The 23,057-nt window shown below is 40.1% G+C and overlaps 1 protein-coding gene across 1 annotated transcript in view; it reads right to left on the bottom strand.

Annotated features, from left to right (window-relative positions):
• Positions 1-23,057, bottom strand: part of si:dkey-215k6.1 (transmembrane protein 132C) — a 264,184-nt gene that overhangs the window by 5,073 nt on the left and 236,054 nt on the right. Inside the window, exons 6-8 of the mRNA XM_056263882.1 lie at positions 8,211-8,416; positions 6,389-6,662; positions 2,042-2,233 (exon numbers count right to left, since the gene is read on the bottom strand). Of these exons, the coding sequence (XP_056119857.1) occupies positions 2,042-2,233; positions 6,389-6,662; positions 8,211-8,416 (672 nt within the window). The remainder of the gene's footprint in view (positions 1-2,041; positions 2,234-6,388; positions 6,663-8,210; positions 8,417-23,057) is intronic.

Below are 23,057 nucleotides of genomic sequence, written 5' to 3'. Positions count from 1 at the left end.
AATAATTATCCAGGAATTAGGCAACTGATAACCTGAAACAGTGTTCTAACGTGAAAATATAAGGAAATTCATTTTTAATTAATAAAGAATTATTAGATAATTCTTCAGGAATTACTTAGAACCTGAAACAGTATTCTAAAGTGAAAATATAGGGAACCCATTAGTAATTAATAAAGAATTACCACATTCTTCTGACTCAAATCAAACGTACTGTAAAAAAAAAAAAAACTATGAATGTAAAGTACATTATGATAAGTTTTGCTAATGAAATAAAAAGTTATTTGCAGATCAGTATATCCTATAGGTAAATGTCTGCACTTATCTTTCTTTTTCGGGCTGAAGAATGACAAAAAAAAAGAATTACCTTTGTACTTTTTTGTACTTTTACTAAGGTAATTTTGAAAATGAATAGGCCTAATTATAATTTTACTGGAGTAATATTTTATTTTGGTATCTGTACTTTTACTCAAGTACTTGATTTGTGTATACTTCATTCACCACTCCACTGCTAAAATAATATGGATTAGTGTAGTGACTACTGTGTATGAATGTTCATTAGTAGTTACTTCATAGTTATTTTTCTTGAACCATAATTAATAGTAGTTCTTCAGGAAGTATGACAGAATTAATTAGTTATTGATTAACTTACTGATACTTAACACAATCATAAAATTCTATTACATACTGATTAGTTAACACATCTTCCTTAGTAGTTAACAGTAGTGACTTAAGTGTTAATAAAGAATTAAGTATTAGTTCTTCGGTAATTCCTTTTTAGTTATGCAGTAAGTAAGAAACATTATTCTAAAGTGTTACCATTTATTTTAAGCTAAGTATACTACAAATACATTTATATTTATGTACATAATATAAATATCCTTAAATTTTACTTTTAGTATACTAAATTGGTATATCTAATTTTGTACTTAATGTACTTTAGTTATAATAGTGCTGTGGTCCAACTAAAGATATACTTAAGCATATTTGATTGTGCTATACTTTAGGTACACTTTAATACTTCCACAATGGAAAATAAGGTGGATAATGTTTTATCCAATTTTCAACTTTTCGCTCTACAACATTTAGAGTGAATTCACAACAGCCACATTTTCTAGTTCTAAAACATTACATCCAATTTACAATACACTCAACTTCTAACTCTAGAAAGTTACAGCCCATTCACATTGCCTCAATTTCTAGGTTTTAGATCGCTGCTGCCAATTCACAGTATTTTCAACTTTCATTTTTAAAATGTACAAGTCAATTCAATTAATTATAGCCTCTACAACTCTACACTGCAACCTCTAGTTCCAGAATACTCCAGCCAATTTACAATAGCCCCAATGTCTACAACAGCCATAACTTCCACTTTTAGAATTTTATAGCTAATATATGATTTTTCCCATACGATTCAAAGTAGTTTATACCCTGGAAATCCAGAGTTCTCGCCAGAGCACAATTTGAATTTGCTCAGCGAGTCACTCTGGCATTGAGTAATGATGCTCATTAACTATGCCCTTGTAGCCGAGCTGCACCAATCACATCGGTGTATCTGATATAGGCGGGCCAGATGCGAGCTAAACAGTTGACGACAGCGCTGCGACGTCGAAGTCATTAGTAAACATTGCAAGATGGCTATGGATGAACACCAGTTGTTTGAAACGGCTTTGGCCGCTACAATGAACGAGTTAGACATGGCTTTTTATCTAAAAGAGGAACAGAAGATGGCGCTCGAATCGTTCCTTTGCAAGAAGGACGTTATTGCTGTTTTGCCGACCGGATATGGCAAGAGTCTAATCTACCAGTTAGCTCCCCTGGTAGCTAAGTGTATGGGGCATATTGTTGTGAATGGTCGTAGTGTTATCCAATTGGATGCAGTGAGATTTTCAAATGCATGCTTGGTGCTGCCCCTCGAGTTGGGTGATTTTCATTAACTCAATGCCAGACCACTAATCTTTCGGATTTGGGTCTGGATTTCCAGGCTAAGTAGTTTATGGTTGTAAGATGAATTATTCTGGTGGTCACTGCTCGTGGCTCTCACCTGTTTGGGTGTGTGCAACAGGTCCTGAGCAGTGGTTGTGATGTAGAAGGCTCTGTTGTTGGTGGAGCTGGGCTGCAGTGAGAGACTCAAAGAGCCCACCAGCTGAACTCCCAGATCAGTGATGGTCACTTTATCATCCTGCACTGTGATGGTCTTCTCAGCCAGAATGGAGTCAGACAAAGGGGATATTACCTGGGAAATAAATAAAAATGGAGGCACCAATGATCCCATCCTCAGACAGTGCAGATAAAATACATGTGTCACTCTGTGCTTACCTATCTCTATGTATGTATGTATGTATGTATGTATGTATGTATGTATGTATCCATCCATCCATCCATCTATCTATCTATCTCTATCGATCTCTTTGCATGTAATTTAATTTAGTTATTTGAAAACCCTTTCCTGTCCCAGTTTCCATTATATAATATGTCCCATCCTTACAAAAGTAAAGCAAAGACGAGGCGATACAAACTGACTCTTTGCAATTGGTTTACTATGACAGACAGGCAGTATGACAGGTCTACAAAGAGCTCTCAGAGTCAACGTGTCATCGTCGAGCATCATATTCTGTTAGCATGGACATAACTGACACCATGAGGATTCCCAAGCTGAGGGGAGGAAAGGAAAAAATAACAAAAATGGCAGGAAATCAAAGGGGTGGCGAAAGCGTAAACGATAGGGAGAGAGACAACATTGAAAAAAGAACAGAGAGAATTCGGTAACACTTTACTTGAAGAGGTGTGCATAAGACTGACATGACACCTTCATAATCATGACATGACAAAGACACTGACAGGTTTTGATGTATTGGTTTATGTCAAGGTGTCATAACAAAGAAATCTTAAACAATGTCATATTTGCATTAAAAATGTCATAATTGAGCGAATGACACTTAATGATGGTTGTCATAAACATGCATAAAAGCTCCTCCACACATGTCATGATTATGAAGGTGTCATGTCAGTCTTATGCACACCCCTTCAAGTAAAGTGTTACCGAGAATTCCACTAAAAACTAAAATCATAACCAACTCAAAACCACATGCGAGGTCTTATATAACCATCACACATTTGGACCAACGTGTGTTACGACCTGTGTTTATGTAGATTATTGTTTTCTCTATTGCTCTGTTTTCCTTTTCTCTCTTTTTGTTTTGTTTGTCTGATTTCTAATAGGTTGCCCAATGATGGGGTGTACGAACACCATTGGTTGTCCAGTCGGGGCGTGGTCTTTATAAGGACGCTGCTGGTACTCGTCGAGGAGCTCATTGTTGGTTCGGTCGTACTCGGGTTGAGAGCTCCGGAATCCCTCCTCCGGCCGATGATCAAATTTAGTGATGTCAAATTTGTTTAAGTGCATCCAGGGTGTAACATCTGAACCTATCTTCCGTATGTCTAACAACACATCCTGTTAAAGTGTGGAGCGTAGGGGTGTCCTGCCTTGTTTATTTTGAAACTAGTTTGAGCTCTGATTCTTTGGTAGGGAGTTAGGTAAGCTAAATGTATTTTCTTTTCTTATTTGGTTTAGGTTACTTATTCTCCCCTCTTTTCTTTTTATATTTGTTCTGTTTGTTATTTTGGCCTTTGGGACACCCTGAAGAGATGCTCTTTATTTCACTTGTTATTTCTTAAATAAATGTATTATCTTTTCTGCTTAATTTTGTGTAATTTGTTTGATTATCGACCGGAGTGATTCGTTGATGGGATTCCATACCCCAACCCAACATTATTTATTACACCTCTTAAAGGTTTTCCGATTTCCCCTAGACTTGGGGCGTAATAATGTGAAACAAGATAAATTGCAAATGGAGACTGACAGACATGAAAACACACATGGACAGAAAATGAACATAAACACACAGGGGCCTCTTAGCCAACAGAACACTTGACTCGGGATTGAGCATTCAACACAGCTGAGATTTTAACACCTGTAGGCAAACAAGCTTGTTATCACTCACATGCAATAACATATTTGCAATGAGGGGTGAATATATCCAGTGTGTTTGACAAGGGAGGTGTTACTATCTCTCAGGTTCTTTCTTTATTTGTCAACGGTGAATACTCTAAATAATGTATGCCGACTTTATTTAAAAACTGAGCTGCTCACCAAGCAGATACAGTCAAACTAACTGACTATGAATAAATTAGGCATGGGTTTGATTCCCCGGGACCACATATACTGTACTAATGTGCCAAATATATAAATAGAGATGTAGAACCCATCAGCATCAATGGTCAGCCAGTTGAACAAGTCAATGTTTTTAAATACCTTGGGACAGAGATGGACACATCTCTGTCTTTTTCACAGCACGCAGACACTGTGTATAAGAACACAGCTTAAACCTGCTGAGGAAACTTTTAGTTTTAGATTTTAGTGTGAGCAAGGACATTTTAACTAGGGTCTACCGGTCACTCATTGAATCCATACTCACTTTCAATATCTCAGCCTGGTATAATGCCCTCACCGTCAAGCACAAAACCAAACTTGCACAAATAATAAATCAAGCCAGTAAGATAATAGGCTCCCCTCAAACTCTCTTAACAGAACTTCATACACGGTCAGTATTGAGGAAAGCCACTCCAATCACACAGGATCCCACCCACCCCCTTAACCAATCCTTTCAGTTAATGCCATCAGGTCGACGCTACAGAGTCCCACTTGCAAGGAAAAACATACAAAAAATATTTCATTCCCATGGCCATTACTACTGAACAACCATAGATAGAACACATCACATTTTTGTATTTTGCACATGTCTGTACAGCTAATGTGGCTAAATTGTCTTGAGTGTATCCATGTTTTTGTATGTGTTTTTATGTTATCTGAGCCGGTCTTGTCAAAGACAAATTTCTGTCACTTGTGACAGACAATAAAGTTTTTCTTATCTAATCTTATTGTATCTTAGATGCATTGTATGTTAAACATAAATAGCATCAACAATGGATGGATGGATGGATGGAAGGATAGATGGATAGATGGATAGATGGATAGATAGATAGATAGATAGATAGATAGATAGATAGATAGATAGATAGATAGATAGATAGATAGATAGATAGATAGATAGATAGATAGATAGATAGATAGATAGATAGATAGTAGGGGTGGAACGGTACATCTATTCGTATTGAACCGAAACGGTACGGGCGTCACTGTTCGGTGCACGAATTTACACGGAGAATACACGGTATAAAAATAAATAAAACTCGAAATAAACTTCTTTAGGGACACATAATCTGTACCATCGGCTTAGCTCTGAACGCGCGTTCACTTCAAACGTTGGCTTTATACGCGCGTCCTATTCGCTTTGGACTAGCGTTGAACTAGACGTGATAGACGCGAATTTGACGCTCTATTCGCGTTTGGTGTGACCGCATAATGAACAGGCTGCGATGTCAAGATTGCAATGCTGGAGTGTGTGTGTGTGTGTGTGTGTGAGAGACAGAGAGAGAGAGAGAGAGAGAGAGAGAGAGAGAGAGAGAGAGAGAGAGAGAGAGAGAGAGAGAGAGAGAGAGAGAGAGAGAGAGAGAGAGAGAGAGAGAGAGAGAGAGAGAGAGAGAGAGACGCGATCGAACAGTGGAAACATAAAAAACATACTCCGTCATTTTGTTCAGATCATTAAACCTGCAAAGTGTTTACTTATATTTGTGTACACTTGCAATAAAACACAACTTTGTGCTTGTGTCACACTGTAAACTCTTGTCAAACTGTAACCTACAACTGTCACCCAACCAAAATCACACACACACACTGTTTTAAAAGCAAAACATATTTATCCAACTCCATTTCAAAACAGTCTGTGGGTCCCATCTTTTGGACATTCATCATATTGCATTGGTTTTCATTTTTTGTCCTCGGAGCACTAATCTTACACATTTTACATTGATTAAAAAAGAAAATCGAATGTGTTTTAATGGTAGTATTATTTTATACAGAAATCAATTATTTATAATTCAGATGAGAATAATGTTACATTGTTAATTAATAATGTTAATTAAAATTAAGGAAAACAAATATATTGATCTGAAATACAGCAAAATAATTTTTAATTAATTCAGATACAATTACCAAACATATCGCAAGGTCTTTTTGTCTTTTTATTAATTTAATTAATAAACTAATTATATAAAACTATTGTCAGTGCATTACAAATAAACTGGTTCTATGCCTTTATTAATAAAACTTATTTAAAAAATACAATGCCTTCTGCATTTTTGTTTTGCTTTTCCCTCCATTGTACCGAAATCGTACCGAACCGTGATGTCTGAACCGAGGTATGAACCGAACCGTGACTTCTGTGTACCGTTCCACCCCTAATAGATAGATAGATAGATAGATAGTTACCTGTATAGTGGTCATTCCCAGGTCTCTTCCCACCAGCACCCTTCCATCAATTAGTCGAGCAGTGCGTGTATCTTCCACTTTTAAAAAGTCCAGGACCATCTCTGTGATGTCAGCAGACCAATCAGAACCCAGCATGTGCACAAGCTCCCCACCAGGGTCAGCTGGCTCGGCCACGAAGTGTGTGAGAACACGTACCAGAGCATACTGATACTGCAGGGCACAGCCTTTGCCCTTCCTCTCATCCTCCTCATCGTCCTCACTGTCCCGGGTTGGCCTGGGCAACACAGAAAGCAGATAAGATAAGAAATTTAAAATCTACATGTTTAGAAAACAGAATTACAATTGTATTGACTATGAAGTGGTGACATGAGTCTGGCTATGTAATGAAGCCATGAAGTACAAGGGTAGAAACAGTATTATTGAAATGCCACTATGTATAATCATAACATTCAATAAACACAACACAAATGGGCTGACTTTGAGTTGGGTTGTTTAAGTAGAAATAATGATTTACTAGTAATGACATTCTTAGAATAATAAAAAACAACTTAAATAAATGATCCATAAATCTTTTCCATAAAAGGATAGGTCACGCGTCATGCTTCACTTTCATGTTGTTCCAAACCTGTATGACTTACTTACTTACATGAAACTCAGAAAAAGATTGGCCATGCAGGACTTTTCCTTAAAGGAACACGCCGACTTTTTGGGATTTCAGCTTATTCACCGTATTTTCCAGAGTTAGATAAGTCTATACATACCCTTCTCATCTCCGTGCGTGCCGTAACTCTGTCTGACGCACCCACCGCTAGCCTAGCTTAGCACAAATACTAGAGGTAAATGGCTCCATCTAGCCTACTGCTCCCAATAAGTGACAAAATAACGCCAACATTTTCCTATTTACATGTTGTGATTTGTATGGTCACAGCATGTACAAATAACAAGGTCACATGAGACACAGCCATTTCTAAATATGCATACTGGGAACTATATTCTCAGAAGGCAAAGCACTGCTACATGGGCGAAGTGATCAAGTCCCCAAAAGCCGGCGTGTTCCTTTAAAGTAAAAGTGAACTGAGACAGGGGTTGTCAAGCTCCAAAAATTAGGGGAAAAAACAACAACACAGAATTACCAAATTAGTACCCAAACTGCCTGTACACTATATTCCAGCTCAGTGTGTGGTAATTTAAATCATTATTTACTTGTTCTCACATCTCATTTTTATTTTTGCATATTAAAACATGCCATTAAAAAAATCACTGTGTGGAAAAGATGCAGCTGGTTACCTGAATGATCAGAACTGAGGAAAATAATCTCCAGCAATTATCCAATTTTCTTTTCTTTTTATTATTATTATTATTATTATTTCATTGTCTGTTTTTTTTCTGTTGGGTTTTGTTTTGTTTTCCTTGCCTCGTCTTTCTTTCCCCCCCATTTTCTTTCTCTCTCTGAAACTGTGATTACTTCAAATTTCCAGTTCACCTAGGGGGAAGCATTGCGTGGGGTGTAAGTTTGTGCGTGTGTGTGTGTGCGCGCGTGTGGTTCCTGGTGGTAACAGTGGTTTTGTTGTTACAGGCAGATAGACAGAAATTGGCCAAATTGAAAAATGGGCCCAGCAGACAGACTGAAGGCCAACAAGCAGAATTGGGCTGTGAAAAAAACAGACATATATCCACACACAAACAGACAGCAAATACCATGAAAATGAAAGGGATGGTGCAGGATCTCTGTGGCTAAAAACAGTGTGCCCTTCTCCTCAGATGTCTGCTCACACACACACATATATAAATATACCTTTCACTGCCTCACACACACACGCACCTCTTGTTGGTGATGATGGGCACCCTCCATCCTTTGACTTGGCTGAGTTCGGCATCAGAGACGTCAATCTGGAGCGGTAACCGTGGCACCCAAACTGTGAGCTCTAATTGGCTGGTCAAATAGAGGTAGGTAAAGTTCACTTGAAGCGAGACACGCCCCCTCATCTCTTTCCCATTCACCAACACCTCATCACAACCAACAGATACCTGCAGTGCGAGAGAAACAAAAAAGAGAAGTAGTGGTGGATGGAACAGTTGTGATTGTTTTGTTGATTTTGTAATGGCTGTGGCATTTGCTATATTTTCCTCCCATCACTATCCACAATTACACTAATCTGAAAAAATTGAAGAACACCCTTTTCACATATTTATGGGAAAACAGACTAGTGAGTGTCTCCCTGTTAGTCTCACTGTCTTTTCCCTCTTCTTTTTCTTTTTTTATATGGACTTAACTTTTTTCTCATCTTTTCTATATATTTTGCCCTCTTTACTCTCTGTCATGATTAATGGTGGTCTGTATCCGCTGGACGTTTATGACACTTTGATGGGCTGTGTATGTTTGACGTTGTCATGGCGAACAAAGCACTATCATTGCCCTACCGGTAAATTACACACACACACACACACACACACACACACACACACACACACACACACACACACACACACACACACACACACACACACACACACACACACACACACACACACACACACACACACACACGAGCTCAAGCAGTGTGAAGCAGTCACATTTCACTATTACAGCTCAGGGTCACCACGGGGGCATGATGAAATCTAAAATGAACGTGCATGTGTGTCATGTACGGCTCAAAATGCTGAAGCTTTTGTGGTCTGTCGAGTGATTTTATTTCAAAAACATGTTCCTTAACATGCGTCCTGTTAATAATGATCACATAACAAGGAAAATGATAGAAAAAAGAGAGCTGGAGAATAAGAACTTTTAACAGATATTCAGAGCAGACCACATTTGACATTTGAAAAAAAAAATATATATATATATATAAAAAAAATATTTTTTTTTTTCAGTTAGTTATCTACTTTCTACTTTTTCCAATACAATTTAATTATTTAAGCAGTATTATTTTACATTTGATTACTATTTCTGAATGTTTACTTTCCATTTACTGTGGTTATATACCTGAAAAACGGATCTCGGATCTCGTCTGATAGCGTAATTACTAAATAGATAGTATAATCACTAAATAGATAGTGTAATCACTAAATAGATAGTGTAATCACTAAATAGATAGTGAACATCCCGCACCCCGGCCTGCAAAGCGTGTATGAATGTAAGCACGCTTGCATCGTACCGCCCTGCAAAGCATGTATGAATGGAAGCACGCTTGCATCGTACATTCAGCTTTTCGCTTCGGAGCCGAGCACTTGTGCTGTTCCGTTTCAATCACCTGTTCGAGTGATTTACTACGTGTCAGGGAGAAGCTCTGCTTACCAGTGTTGGTGTGATGGCGCTGCAGCGGTCGTCACGATCTTTAAAGAGCATTTCCTGCTGTTTTACGGTAATAGCAGCCTAAATGAGCTTTTCTTGCACACTGCAGACTGCACTAGTCCCTGCAAGCTGTGCTGCGGCCATTTTCCCTGTGCGCTTCAGAACTGAAAGAGCTTAATTTTCCCTAAAAGAGCATGCCAGGGTGTGACACTGCGTCTTTTTAAAGATGTCATTCCACCCGTGTGTTTCTGGATGCGGTCATTTCTTATCCTCATTTGACTGCCACAGTCACTGCTGTTTCACATGCCTGGGCATAAGCATGCTGAGACTGCGTTCGTGGGTGGCTCATGTTCTCACATGAGAGCATGACCACATCGGAACGTTTTTCCCAAAGCCTGCTTGCCTAAGTTGATCTATGTTTACGTTTTTTTTTTGATTTTCTGTACTTGCCAATCTATAATCGTGAACCATGATGACTGAACGAAACAACAGCGGTGTGCGAGACATTGTTTCATAGATATGCATACATAGATTCCTCATTAGCAGCTTACGTACAGCGGCCCATTGAAACGGCTGCTAATGAGGAATCTATGTATTGTATATATGGTTTCTACAAGCGGAAATCGAGCATAGTGCGGATATTACGTCATTGATAGGCGACGTTATGTATGGTAACCCTCGTTCCCCGAGGAGGTAACGGAGGCGTACGTCATGACTGACGAAATGGGGATCTTGCTTGAGAGACCAATCTACTTCGAGTGTAAACTAAACGAGCCAATGCGATAATTGCACCAGCTGCTGTGCATCGTGGCGCATCTTTGTTTTTCCGCTGTTTTTCCACAGCATACCTGGACACTTGTTCTAGGGGAACACCTGCCAGTAGAAACGAAGGGTCCGACCACGGGCTGAAGGTTTGGCGGCAGTGCGGGGTGACGGTCACCCGGTATTTGCCGCTCTGCCACGCCCATCTGGGGACTCGGCCATGAAGCCAGTGCTGAAGCGTCTCATATGAAGCAATCTGAGCGGCGTTACTGCGGCTGCGGATGCCATATGCCCCAGGAGCCTCTGAAAAAGTTTCAGTGGGACCGCTGTCCTGCTCTTGATCGTAATCAAGCAGTTCAACACCGACGAGTCCAACTCTATACCGAGAAAAGAGATCCTCTGCACAGGGGAGAGTTTGCTCTTTTCCCAGTTGACCCGAAGTCCCAACAGACTGAGGTGACGGAGCACCATGTCCCTGTGTTCGTACAACTGATCTCGAGACTGAGCCAGGATCAGCCAATCATTGAGATAGTTGAGAATACGAATGCCACATTCTCTGAGTGGAACAATGGCTGCCTCCACGACCTTCGTAAAGACGCGGGGCGACAGGGACAGCCCGAAGGATAGGATATGCCCGTATACTGTATACTGATATAACCGCCCCTCGAACGCAAAGCGTAGGAACGGTCTGTGTCGAGGGAGAATCGAGATATGAAAGTACGCGTCCTTCAGGTCGATCGCTGCAAACCAATCTTGGGGACGGATGCATTCGAAAATGTGTTTCTGCGTTAGCATCTTGAACAGGAGCTTGTGCAGGGCCCGATTCAAGGTTTGCAGGTCCAAGATTGGCCGTAACCCACCGCCTTTCTTGGGTGCAATGAAGTAGGGGCTGTAGAACCCTGTCTTCATATCGGCTGAAGGGACCGCCTCGATCGCGTCCTTTGCCAGTAGGACATACGCACAACCGGCACATCCGGGAACTTAACTGTCAATTTCGTCCCGCCCCTTTTTGGGGGAAAACAAACAAGACTTCCCATAGACTTCAATACAAAATAACGGCAAAAACCAACGTCCGTACACAGCCAGCAGGTGTGAATAACTTAAGAAATCCCTAATATAAAACATATCTAGTAATTATATGTCCACCCTGCCTGCCATATAGCGTGAAAGATACATACACAAACTTAATTTGGTCAATTTAAAAACATGTCCCTTTATTCTCCCAGCGTCAAATTGGTGTAACAACCCCACCCAGTGGGTTTATATAAATTATAAGATGTACGCCGTTGTGCGTATTGATCTCTGCCCGCAAGACAGGGACATCGCTGCTCCACACGGAGGTGAAGTGGATGCCCCTGAACTTGGGAGGGCGCCGGGTGAACTGAATCACATAGCAGAGTCTGATGGTACGGATGAGCCAGCGAGATGGGCTGGGGGCGCTAACCAGGCTCCCAGACACCGTGCAAGTGGGATCAACGGGACCACAGACGTACCCGGTGTGAAGCAGCGAGGTGGAACACAGGAACTCGACTCGGGAGGCACTGAGGCAGCCCGAAGTGGGGTCTGAGTGTGCTGTGCAACACTACCTGGTTCCAGGGTGGGGCAGAGGGTGCGTGGGAAGGCCTGGTGGTGTCCCCGAAACGCACATTGCTGCCCCCTGGCGATAGAGGGGGATGGGAGTGGAGAGGCATGAAAGGGTCGCTCACTGCCATCCGTGCCATCTTGAGACCTAGAGATAGAGAAGCTGCTCTTACTGAGAATTTGGGTACCGCTGACTGAGACCCCAGCGGCGGAACAGAATTTGACCAAACAAAAGATTCTACACCCGGCCCTCCACCAGGGAAGAACAGCTGACTCTGGGTCTCCCGTCTCAGGGCTGCTGAGACAGGTGGCGCCGTCTTCCTACGAAGGCTTGACGTCACAGTAGAGCTGGCTGTGACAGAGTTTTTTTTTGTTTTTTTGTTTTTTCCGCAGGGGACTGACACCCTTGGCGACAAACAGACTGAGGGGCAGCCCACGAGTGACTCTGGTAGCACATCGGGACAAGCTCTTGGTTATCTCAGCCTGCTTCTGAACTGTGGAGAACCGTTGGGCACAGTCTCCAACAGTGTCGCCAAAAAAGGCCACCTCATGAGATGGGAGCATTGAGAAAGCGAACTTTGGCGATGTCTCGCATCTCAGCAAGGTTTAGCCATGGGGGGCTCCTGGACCACCAGACATCATCTGAGCTAGGGCCAGCGCAGTGACTTAAACCACGGTCAGTCACTATGCGCAGCTCAACCCCGACTCAGAACTACCCTCGTGCATTGAGTGTTTTGGCCTTCCACAGACTTGTAGGGTGGCCATCACATGCAGGGAAGAGGCGGTCTGCAATTAGCAAAGCCGCCCCACCCCCAAGGGTAGTGAGAGAGGAAAAACTTTTTGTGCAGTTTTGGCATGTTTGGCTTGCCATATTGGCACCAATATGCATCCACACTGCCAAAAACTGCCACTGTGAAAAACACACACATCTGGTCGCACTGTGCCCCCAGAGTAGCCCGGGAAAGTGTGGCTGTCAAGTCTGAATCTGATTCAGCATGAGCATACATACACATTATAGTGGGAACTCAGCATCATCTTAATTTCCAGAGCGTAACAGCCCTCTCCATCTTATCCTCCCCTGGAGCCCCGAATGAAATGCTTGGTCCCTCATGAGAAGGACCAGTAATCCCATCTGAAAGCTGCCAGGCATGCGAGACAGTGAACGTGGCCGTCAAACTTGATGGCACACGGCACGCTGAGTGCTCAAGCCCTCATGTAGAAAGTCAAGATGAACAACGTGCCGACGTGGTCATGCTCTCATGACAGAGCATAAACCACCCAAGAACGCAGTCTCAGCATGTTTGCGATGCGCTAGAGGAGTGAGGAGCCTGAGTAGGTGGTCTCGTCGGGGAACGCTCACTGTAATCCTCAGATCAACAGTGCTATTAGCCAAAGTAGCCCTTTTCTGGTGGCCACCAGAAGAGGAACTAGATCTGGGAATAGGCAAAGGGACTCCAATTCGTAAGAGGCACTTGAGTCTCAAACGTGTATCTAGAGCGCCGAACGACGCGCGCTGGGTTGCCGTGACAACCCACGCTGTCAGCCGACAGCTCGACGGCACACGGCACGCTCAGCGGCTCAAGCCTTTACGAGAAAGGGGAGACGAACAACGTGCCGACGTGGTCATGGTTTAATGAGAGAACATGAACCACCCACAAACGCAGTCTCAACACGCTTAAGCCCAGGTATGTGAAACAGTGATCGTGGCCGTCAAATGAGGACAGGAAACGGCCGCATCCAGAAACACATGGTTTGAATGACATCTTGAAAAAGATGCAGTGTCAAACCGTGTATGATCTTTCAGGAAACTGCTCTCTCTGGTGCTGAAGCACACAGGGATGACTGTGGCTACACAAACAGGACAATAGTGCAAGCCTGATGTGAGCACTCACATTCTCATTGAAGGCGCAACATTCTGAGCTGTGAAAACAGCTGTTTTGCTCTCTGTGAGATCGCGGCCAGCGCTGTCTGCGCTGTAACACCAACACCAGTTTGCAGAGGCGTTCTCCTGAAGAAACAGACATGTCTTTTGAAGTTAAAACACTCTCAAATAAGATTGCAGAGCAGGAACAGCATTCACCGTCTGGCTCCGAAGCGAAAGATAAAGATGCGACGCTCCTGCTGCTCATTATATGCTCGCGCCGCGATGCACAGCAGCTGGTGAAATTATCGCATGCCAATCTGCATTGGCTCGTTTAGTTTACACTCGAGTAGATTGGTCTCTCAAGTGAGATCCCCATTTCGTCAGTCATGACGTACGCCATAGTGACTGACGTAGGGGAACTGGAATTTCTCTGGATTTACAAATCCTTGGGAACTTTTGGGATAATGTAAGTACACAACTGCATGAAATACATCACACTGCGAAAGTGGTTTTTGAATATTTTATAACAAAAATCTTACATATTGTACCTTTAACATTAGAGTCTGTCTTGAAAGGTTTACTGTATGGAGAAAATGAATGGAATGGAAGACTGTTGTGCTTTATAGCACATTCATTTTAGTGGTACCGATATTGAGAACTGTGAAACTTCATTGGTATTGGTATCAACTAGACAACTAATCTTATGCCTAATACTGATATACACCACATGTTTGGGACTTGAATGTGCACTTTGACACCTAAACCAAATTAACAGAGCCAAATTATTTAGGAAAAATATATATAAATGTAAAGATATCTGGGAATACTTGATAAGGGAGGTGGAGAGCAAGAGAGACAGAAAAAGATAGATTGAATTGCCATTACTTAAACAAAGATGCTTTTAAAAGCAAGACCAACTAAAATGCACTATGATTCATTCAACGCAAGCGATTAGAATGAAAACATGAGATAAAAATTTAATTTTTCATTTCATAAATGCACTGTCTCTCTTACACACCAACACACACACACACCAACACACCCACCTACTCACACACACACACACACACCCACACCAACACACACACAAGCCCTGAGAGGATGTATAACAGTTCCCATGCTGTGGATGTTTTTATATAGGGTGGAATGTTCTTCCACACAAACACAGACAACAACAGTTGATAAAAGGCACCTTCTAGAAGCCCTAAAGTTTTTGTGTATATGTGTGACTCTTGAAAGAGCAATTACCCAGAATTCCCTGCAAGGATGCTACGCTCAATTTCTCCACCTTTGCTTCCATCTCTGTTCTTGCAATTTGCACCTTTTTCAATCCACCTATCTTTCTGATCATCTCTAGTGTTGCTCTATGAGCCGCCAACCTGTCATTCTCTGCAGCAGAAATGACTGTCAGGTCTGAGGACTGCAAGGCTAATGACACGGGAAAATGGCAGCTAAAGTGGCATGTGGCCATATCAGAACATCAAAACCCCGACATGAGAAAAACATTCTGGAAGCTGGGACACAGCATCACACTTTTCCACCAAAGTTCCAAATAAGCAGCATATTCGACTAGATTTGCATTTATTGAAACACCAGAGAAATACCACTGGAAAAAACAGTACTCGCAATCCCCCCCTATATATATATTAGAGGTGTAAGGGTAAGAAAATAATAAACATTTTCTTAAGGATAAAAACCTCTTAGCTAATGCAATTAACTACATGGGGAGCCCTTAATTACACATTTCTATAATTCAGTCAGGACCACTTCGACAAGTATATATATTTATTACAATTATAGCATACAGTTAGTGTTGGTGGTATGGTTCTGTTTTGGGCAAAACTCTCATGCCTGTCCATGCAGCTATGCCTGGACAGAGCGGGGAGAGCAGCAAGTCAAACCCCCCTGGGGTACAGAACAGAACCAGTAAATGCATACATAATTCCAATTCTCAATTACATCAGTTGTGAAAATACAAATGCATGATAGAAAAAGCTTGCAATTAATTGAACTGTACGGGAAAAACAAAATAGTCAGAATGATTACAGGTTCGGTTGGGTGGAGTTGGGGTTGGAGGAGGGAGTTTAAATGCGAGCAGCGACGCTATGGAAGAAATGCTGAAGGAATGGGAGTTTATATGTGCCACTGTGATGGATGTCGACAATGGATTGGAACAAGTCAGGAACAGCTGGCTATCAGCTGATACGAGCTTGGCTGACGTGGCCTGCCTGAACTAACGCGATGCTTGATTATTACAGGTTACAATTAACAACAGAGCCCAAATGATTACATTTAGTTGCTATTTATTTTTAGATATAATAATCAACAAAAAACAACAACAAGTACTGTAAATTGCACATAAGGCAGGTTTTGCATTAACTTCTAAATCTAATTATAAAATTAATTTTCTACTTCAATTCATTTTTGAAATATAATCATTTACACGGTTGCTGTCACAACTTGTTTTTATGACAAAATTTATTTAAATGTACATTAAATAATCAAGACATTACTAACAGGTTACGTAAATATAATGAATAGGCTAATATAATATATATACGAAATGCTTCTCTCTAGAGTTAATTTCACTAGCGAACTAATATATATGTTTTCTCTCTCCTTTCCTCCCTTCTTGCAGGTGATGGCGTATTATTTCATGACTTCGGAACGAACCTGTATAAACACTTCCCTTCGTCAAAGCCAAAGAGCTGAGCCATGGGTTTGATGACACTGAAAAATCGATTTAATCTCTGTCTCTATTTTAAAGAGAGGAGGAGAGGAGACTGGGCAATGAGAGAGAGAGAGAGAGAGAGAGAGAGAGAGAGAGAGAGAGAGAGAGAGAGAGAGAGAGAGAGAGAGAGAGAGAGAGAGAGAGAGAGAGAGAGAGAGAGAGAGAGAGAGAGAGAGAGAGAGAGAGAGAGAGAGAGAGAGAGAGAGAGAGAGAGAGAGAGAGAGAGGCCAGTGTTTCTTTGTGGAGAAGAGCACTATAAAGAGAAAATTATGTCTCGACAAGAAAGGCGAACAACCCAAAAAACAATTGGAGGTTTTCTAATACCTCTATAAAATGAGTCGTGTTTGGCCCATTTGGACCTTCAGGACCTGAAATTTGGAGAGGACTTCTTACATGGACTTCTTCTAGCACCAATAGAACGACAATACTTAAGAATAAACCTAATAATAAAATAAAACATAAACCTAAAAAAACCTTTAAAAAATGTTCTTCTTGGATTAAATGATTTTATTTAAATCAAAAACATTACTTTATAATCAACTAGACAACATTATGGGTTACAGTAAAAATAGAAGAATTAATATTTCTTTAGTAAAAAATGCTACTCTTAAAGGAAATAAAAAAATTAAACAGTTTATGAAGAAGTAATCTTCATGAACCTCAAAACAATAAATAAATTATATTTTAGAACTTTTATTCATATATGTGTATTCAATACTTTACTCAATTAAAATATCATGCATTGTGTTGATCTCGGCTGCTCTTTTCCGCTTCATTTCTTCTTCCAGCAGAATGCTGCTTTCCCTGTCAGTTCTTTTCTCCACTTTAATTCCACTCTTTCTGTTCTGTGTCTTCCTCCACTCTCTGCTCATCTCTGGAGTGATAAATCACAGATTATTTGGCTGACAATGCAAAACAGCGCCAGGTGCCGCAATCCACCAATCCCATCATCCGCCCAGCTCGCAAATTACTCGGAAGAATTGGCACTTGCCTCTCAGCCGCGTTGAGGAGGAAAAGAGAGAGACAGAGATTGGTAGCGGGCAAAGAGGAGGCAAGAGAGGGCGAGAGGAAGAGAGAAGAAAAGAAAGAGGAAGACAAAGATGGTGGGCATCAGCTGGAAGGGGTGGAATCAATTTCCTGGACAGGCAAGAGCAGCTCAGGTTCACTGCTTGCAGAGGAATGGTCAGATATAAAGAGAGGTTTTTAAAACAGATAAATGATCCCACACAGGGATCATTTTCACTTTTACTGCCTGATGCTGCAGATTGTTCCGTGCACATCTAAACTTCCTTATGTTCTAAAGAACCTGGTGCTACATCATGAGCATATTTTTGGGTAGTAAATATACTGGTAAAGATACTTAAGTTAAAATTCTGAAAAAACACAAGTACAATACAAGTTCATTTGTTAATTTTTAATTTGTAAAATTAAGGTATTTCATTCCCTTTTATAAATTAAATTATTAATCATATATATATATGAAGACCACCGATGCAAAAGCCTCTAAAAGCCACCTCTGTCAAAAATGAGATAATAATATTGAGCGAATGCTCGCCGCACATATACGGTCATCAAATACTTTCACTTCAAACTCAGTAAATCCCAGCCTCAGCCCATTCAGAAATGCCAGTACTTGGGTATGAAACCTGTACTGTACATGGGAGCCAGATAAAAATGTCAATATTAAACAAAAACTTTAGACGGACTAAGAGGCTTTTGCATCTGAAGTCTTCATATACTGTATATACAGTATCTCACAAAAGTGAGTACACCCCTCAAATTTCAGCAAACATTTTAGCATATCTTCTCAAGGGACATACTATAGAAATGAAACTTGGATATATTTTAGAGTGGTCAATGTGCTGCTTGTATAGCATTATATATTTACTGTCCTCTGAAAATAACTCAACATACAGCCATTATTGTCAAAATAGCTGGCAACAAAAGTGAGAACACCCTAAGGGATAATAGCTGTACGTCATTTAACCATGCAAAGCCACATGTCCTATTCATCATGTTCATGTTTTTGTCTGCTTGACAGGACCATACAAATTTGTGTATCTTGTATTAGAGCAGTTACAATTTGTGCTTTGAGTACAATTCTCTCTTACTGACCACTGGATGTTCAACATGGCACCTCATGGCAAAGACCTCTCTAAGGATTTGAGAATTAGAATAGTTTCTCTCCACAAAGTTGACCTAGGCTATAAGAAGATTGGTAACACACAGAAACGGAGTTACAGTACAGGCCAGGGTCATACAGAGGTTACAGAGGTTATACTAAAATGTTTGCTGAAATGTGAGGGGTGAACTCACTTTCGTGAGATACATATATATTTATATATATATATATATATATATATATATATATATATACTATAAATACTACTTTCGCACTAGTGTTCAAAAGTTTGGGGTCAGTGCGGTTTTTTTATTTATTAAAATAATAATTTTATTTAGCAAGGATACATTAAATCAAATAAAAGTTGATCTGTGACAGTAAAAACATTTGCAATTTTACAAAAGATTTCTATTTCAAAATAAATGCTATTCTTTTAAACGTACTATTCATCCAAGAATTCTGAAAGAAGTATCATAAAGTATCAAAATATATTATGGTTTCCACAAAAATATTAAGCAGCATGACTGTTTTCAACTTTGATAATAATAAGAAATGTTTCTTGAGCACCAAATTAGCATATTAGAATGATTTCTGAAGGATCATGTGACACTGAAGACTGGAGCAATGGCTGCTGAAATGAATTACATTTAAAATATATTAAATGGATAAATCATTAAATACATTAAATACAGCCTTGATATGCATTAAATAGCTCTTTTAAAAAATCGAATCTTTAAAAAAAAAAAAACAGTTTATCCACTGTCTATGTTGAATATATATCAAGGAAAACATTTAATACATAAAGACTGCAGAATTTAGAATTTCTGTGTACATGTATACTTGATTTTAAAATGTCCCTACCAATAAACCAAACCCACGGCCCTGAACTAGATTAATGCTGAGAACAGCTTGGTCTCTGAACTAGTTTGTAGTTTGCATTCACATGAACACTGATATAAAGTTAAAGTTACCCGCTCCTCCAAGCTTGCCTTTCTTCCAAAGAGTTTACACAGTAATTGAATTTGAATTTAGAGCATTTCCATTCCAGAAGGCGATAAATTCAGATTCCAGCTTCTAAATGTGACACTGCCTGCGGATAGAGACTCCCATAGTGCCTTGTGGGGGGATTTGGCGCTGTTAAACGTACATTATGAGTTTAAAACTTCATCTGTCAATCTTCCCCTTTAGGTGATTTCTCAAAATGCACATCTATGGAGTAAGATTTCTGATATTAGATCCACATAGTATAAACATTTCTCTCTCCTTATGTTCACTCTCCAAGTACTTAGCTTAGCATAATTTGATTTATTTGTGATTGATCATAGCGCTCATCGTTGCCTGTTCCCTTGCATTCATGACGTGGGACTTAAAAGCTCAGCAAATGATCAGAGTGTCACAGAGAAACACAGAGGCGAAAAAAGATTAATAGACAGAGTAGGAGAGAGGGAGGCAAAAGAGAGTTCAAAAGTGTGGTGCTAACCTTAAGTCTTATATCTTTAATCAGAGAGTTTTCATTTGCGTGCAAGATTCTTGTTGATGTGGCTTCAGCTAATTCCAAATATGCTTAAATGCTTATTCATTCAGCAATGAAAATTGCTTTTACTAGAGCATGCAATCACCAGTCATTAGTGAATCATGAACTCTCCAGTCCATGGGGTCTTCACTCATTTTTTTCACACAGATTACTAAAGGAAAAGTTCACCTAAAATAGATATTTAAAAAAATGTTTTAATCATGATTCTCCTACGATTCTGAATAGACAACTAAGCAAAACTCTACTAGATATTCTGACAAAATGTCAATTGCTGCAGTCTATTTAAAAACAATTAATTTGATAGTTTTGAATGAATGATTCAATGACACTCATAAACAATTCACTTGTTTCATTACTGGATTAATCAGTGTTTTTGAATGAATATTTTCAAAACTTCAAGACAAGTTACTTTCAAAAGGTGATTTAGTCTATTTTGATCACTACCGTAGACAGAGTTCATTTCCGAACAAAATATTTATCTGTGATAATTTGAATTATTGTAAAAAAAACGATATTGTGTGGTTGTGAAGCTGTTTCATACCTATACGCTACATGACAACCGCTCTCTCTGGGTCAGCAGCAGTGCCAGCACAGATTTGAATTGCCATGATCACACTTGTCAAAGGTTTAACAGACATAGCTGAATTGTTGTCATATAAGAATAAGATCGCGTGGCTGTTTAAATCGAGATCAAGATCCTTTAACGATTAATTGTTAAATAAAAATTGCAATGCAACACACTTAAATTGCATATGTTTACACTTAAACCCATATTTATATTTCTACTGTTTCATGAAGTGATCATAGTGTTTCATGGCTGTTTTGCTATTTAAACTTATCTGAAAAGCCAATAGTCTGCTAAATGGCATATTCCACTGTTCCAGTGTTTTCAACAAACTGTACTTTTTTCATGTGCAAAAATGGTAGAAATGTTTACAAGTTTTTTTTTGGATTTTTTGCCAAGACTTTAAGGTGTTCATGCAATAAAAAGTGACAACTTGCCCCAGTCTCTCATATTTTGTTGCATGGTGTCTTTTCCCAAAAATATTTTTCAGTTGTATAAAAAAAGTCAGATTTGTGAAAAAATAAACATAATTATGAGAACTTTGTGAATACAATACTGAAAATGTAAGTCGTTTATCTTCCCCTACACCATATAGCTCTCAAATGTCTTTCATTCCTATGCACATTCAAACCTGGTGCCTAAAAACACATCAAAAACTTGAAACAACACGAGGGTAAGGGTAAATAATGACAAAATGTTCAAATTCGTTGACTCTCTGAAACACTTGGAGCAGCCAGGTTGATTTCTGCGAGTCAGTTTGTCCTAGAATGGGAAGTCAGGTCCTTTTCAAACTTCTGAAATTGATATGCGGCATTTACATAATATTTGCATAGGTATATAAGTCATGGGTGTCCCCAATATGTCTGATATTATTATTAGTGGTCTAAACCTTCATCAACATATTCTCTTTGGGAGATGAACTAAAAAAAAAAAAAAACTTCTTTGAGACAAGTCAAAAGATACACATATTCCCACAAATAGTGTCCTTAGAAAATGGAGCAGTTGAGCAGTAGCGATAAAGCCAAAAAGACCTCAAACCCGGACAGGTTCACCGCAATGAATGGGCCAAAAAACTTATTTACTAGTCATCAATAAACATTGAATGTCAACTTCAGGACTCTTTTCTTCTCCGATACCCCTGCATCTCTGCTACAATCTGTCATTGTTTCCCATAAACACCTTTAAGGGCTGTTCCATCTGTGTGAGCGTGTGTATTTGGTTACTTACACAGTATGCTATCATATCATGTGAAGTCAATCTCTTGTAACATATCTGATTAGAAAATACTGCCATCACTGCACAGCACCAGCAGCTATGCCAGTCCCATTTTCCATGGTGTCGGTTTGAGAACTGTTTGGGCGCGCACACACACACACACACACACACACACACACACACAAACACAAACACACACAGACACAGACACTCAAACACAGATGGAAGCTTTGTTCTAAGGTGTTTATAGTGAAAAAACCCAGCATATTGTTGAATAATTCAGAAGAAAAGGCCTTTTAACATAACAGAAAGTTTCCATATGTCTGTCAGCGTGCTGCATGTCAGATAACTCACAGTATCTGCCAGCTTTATGCTTGGAAGATAATACATAAATATACAAGAAGTTAAGCAGCGCATACTACGGCATGCTTAGCCGTTTTACGGATTGTGGTGCAAAGTGCCCAACGGACACCCTGTCGTTTGTTAAAATTCTATTGGCCATCACATGCAGCGGGTAGCCCTGATAATGCTTTAAAAAAGATGTTTAATAGCTCCCGTTGGGAAGATGAGGGTTTGGGGGGGTGTGGGGGGGAGGCGGGCGGGGGGTTAATAAAGCTTCCTAACCGCTTCCTCCCCACTCTCTCACATGGGCTCAGACAAAGAGGAAGGTTAGGTCAAAGGCTATTACCCGAGCTGGACAGAGCCCCTGGGAGGGTCTCGCAAGGTCCATTAGTTGTGAGTTACGGGTCCACTGGGTAGAGACAGCAGCATTATGAGAGCTTAGCCATATCCACTGTACATCCTAAGCTCAGAAAAAAGCTAGATCTATATAGTTTTAAAAGGGCGTTGCGGTGATTGATTAGCGGCTGGGATGTTTATGGGGGTCATAAGCAGTTTATGTCCACATTATATTGAAATTTTTCTGATTATGCATTATAAGATCCTGCTCTTTTCTAACCATATCAAAATCACCCGTGTGAAAATAGAATAGTAACCATATAAA

This window comes from Rhinichthys klamathensis, unplaced genomic scaffold (genome assembly GCF_029890125.1).
Source record: "Rhinichthys klamathensis goyatoka isolate OS25496 unplaced genomic scaffold, OSU_Roscu_1.1 h1tg000210l_1, whole genome shotgun sequence".
Lineage (NCBI taxonomy): Eukaryota > Metazoa > Chordata > Actinopteri > Cypriniformes > Leuciscidae > Rhinichthys > Rhinichthys klamathensis.
This window is presented reverse-complemented; position numbering and strand designations above follow the sequence as displayed.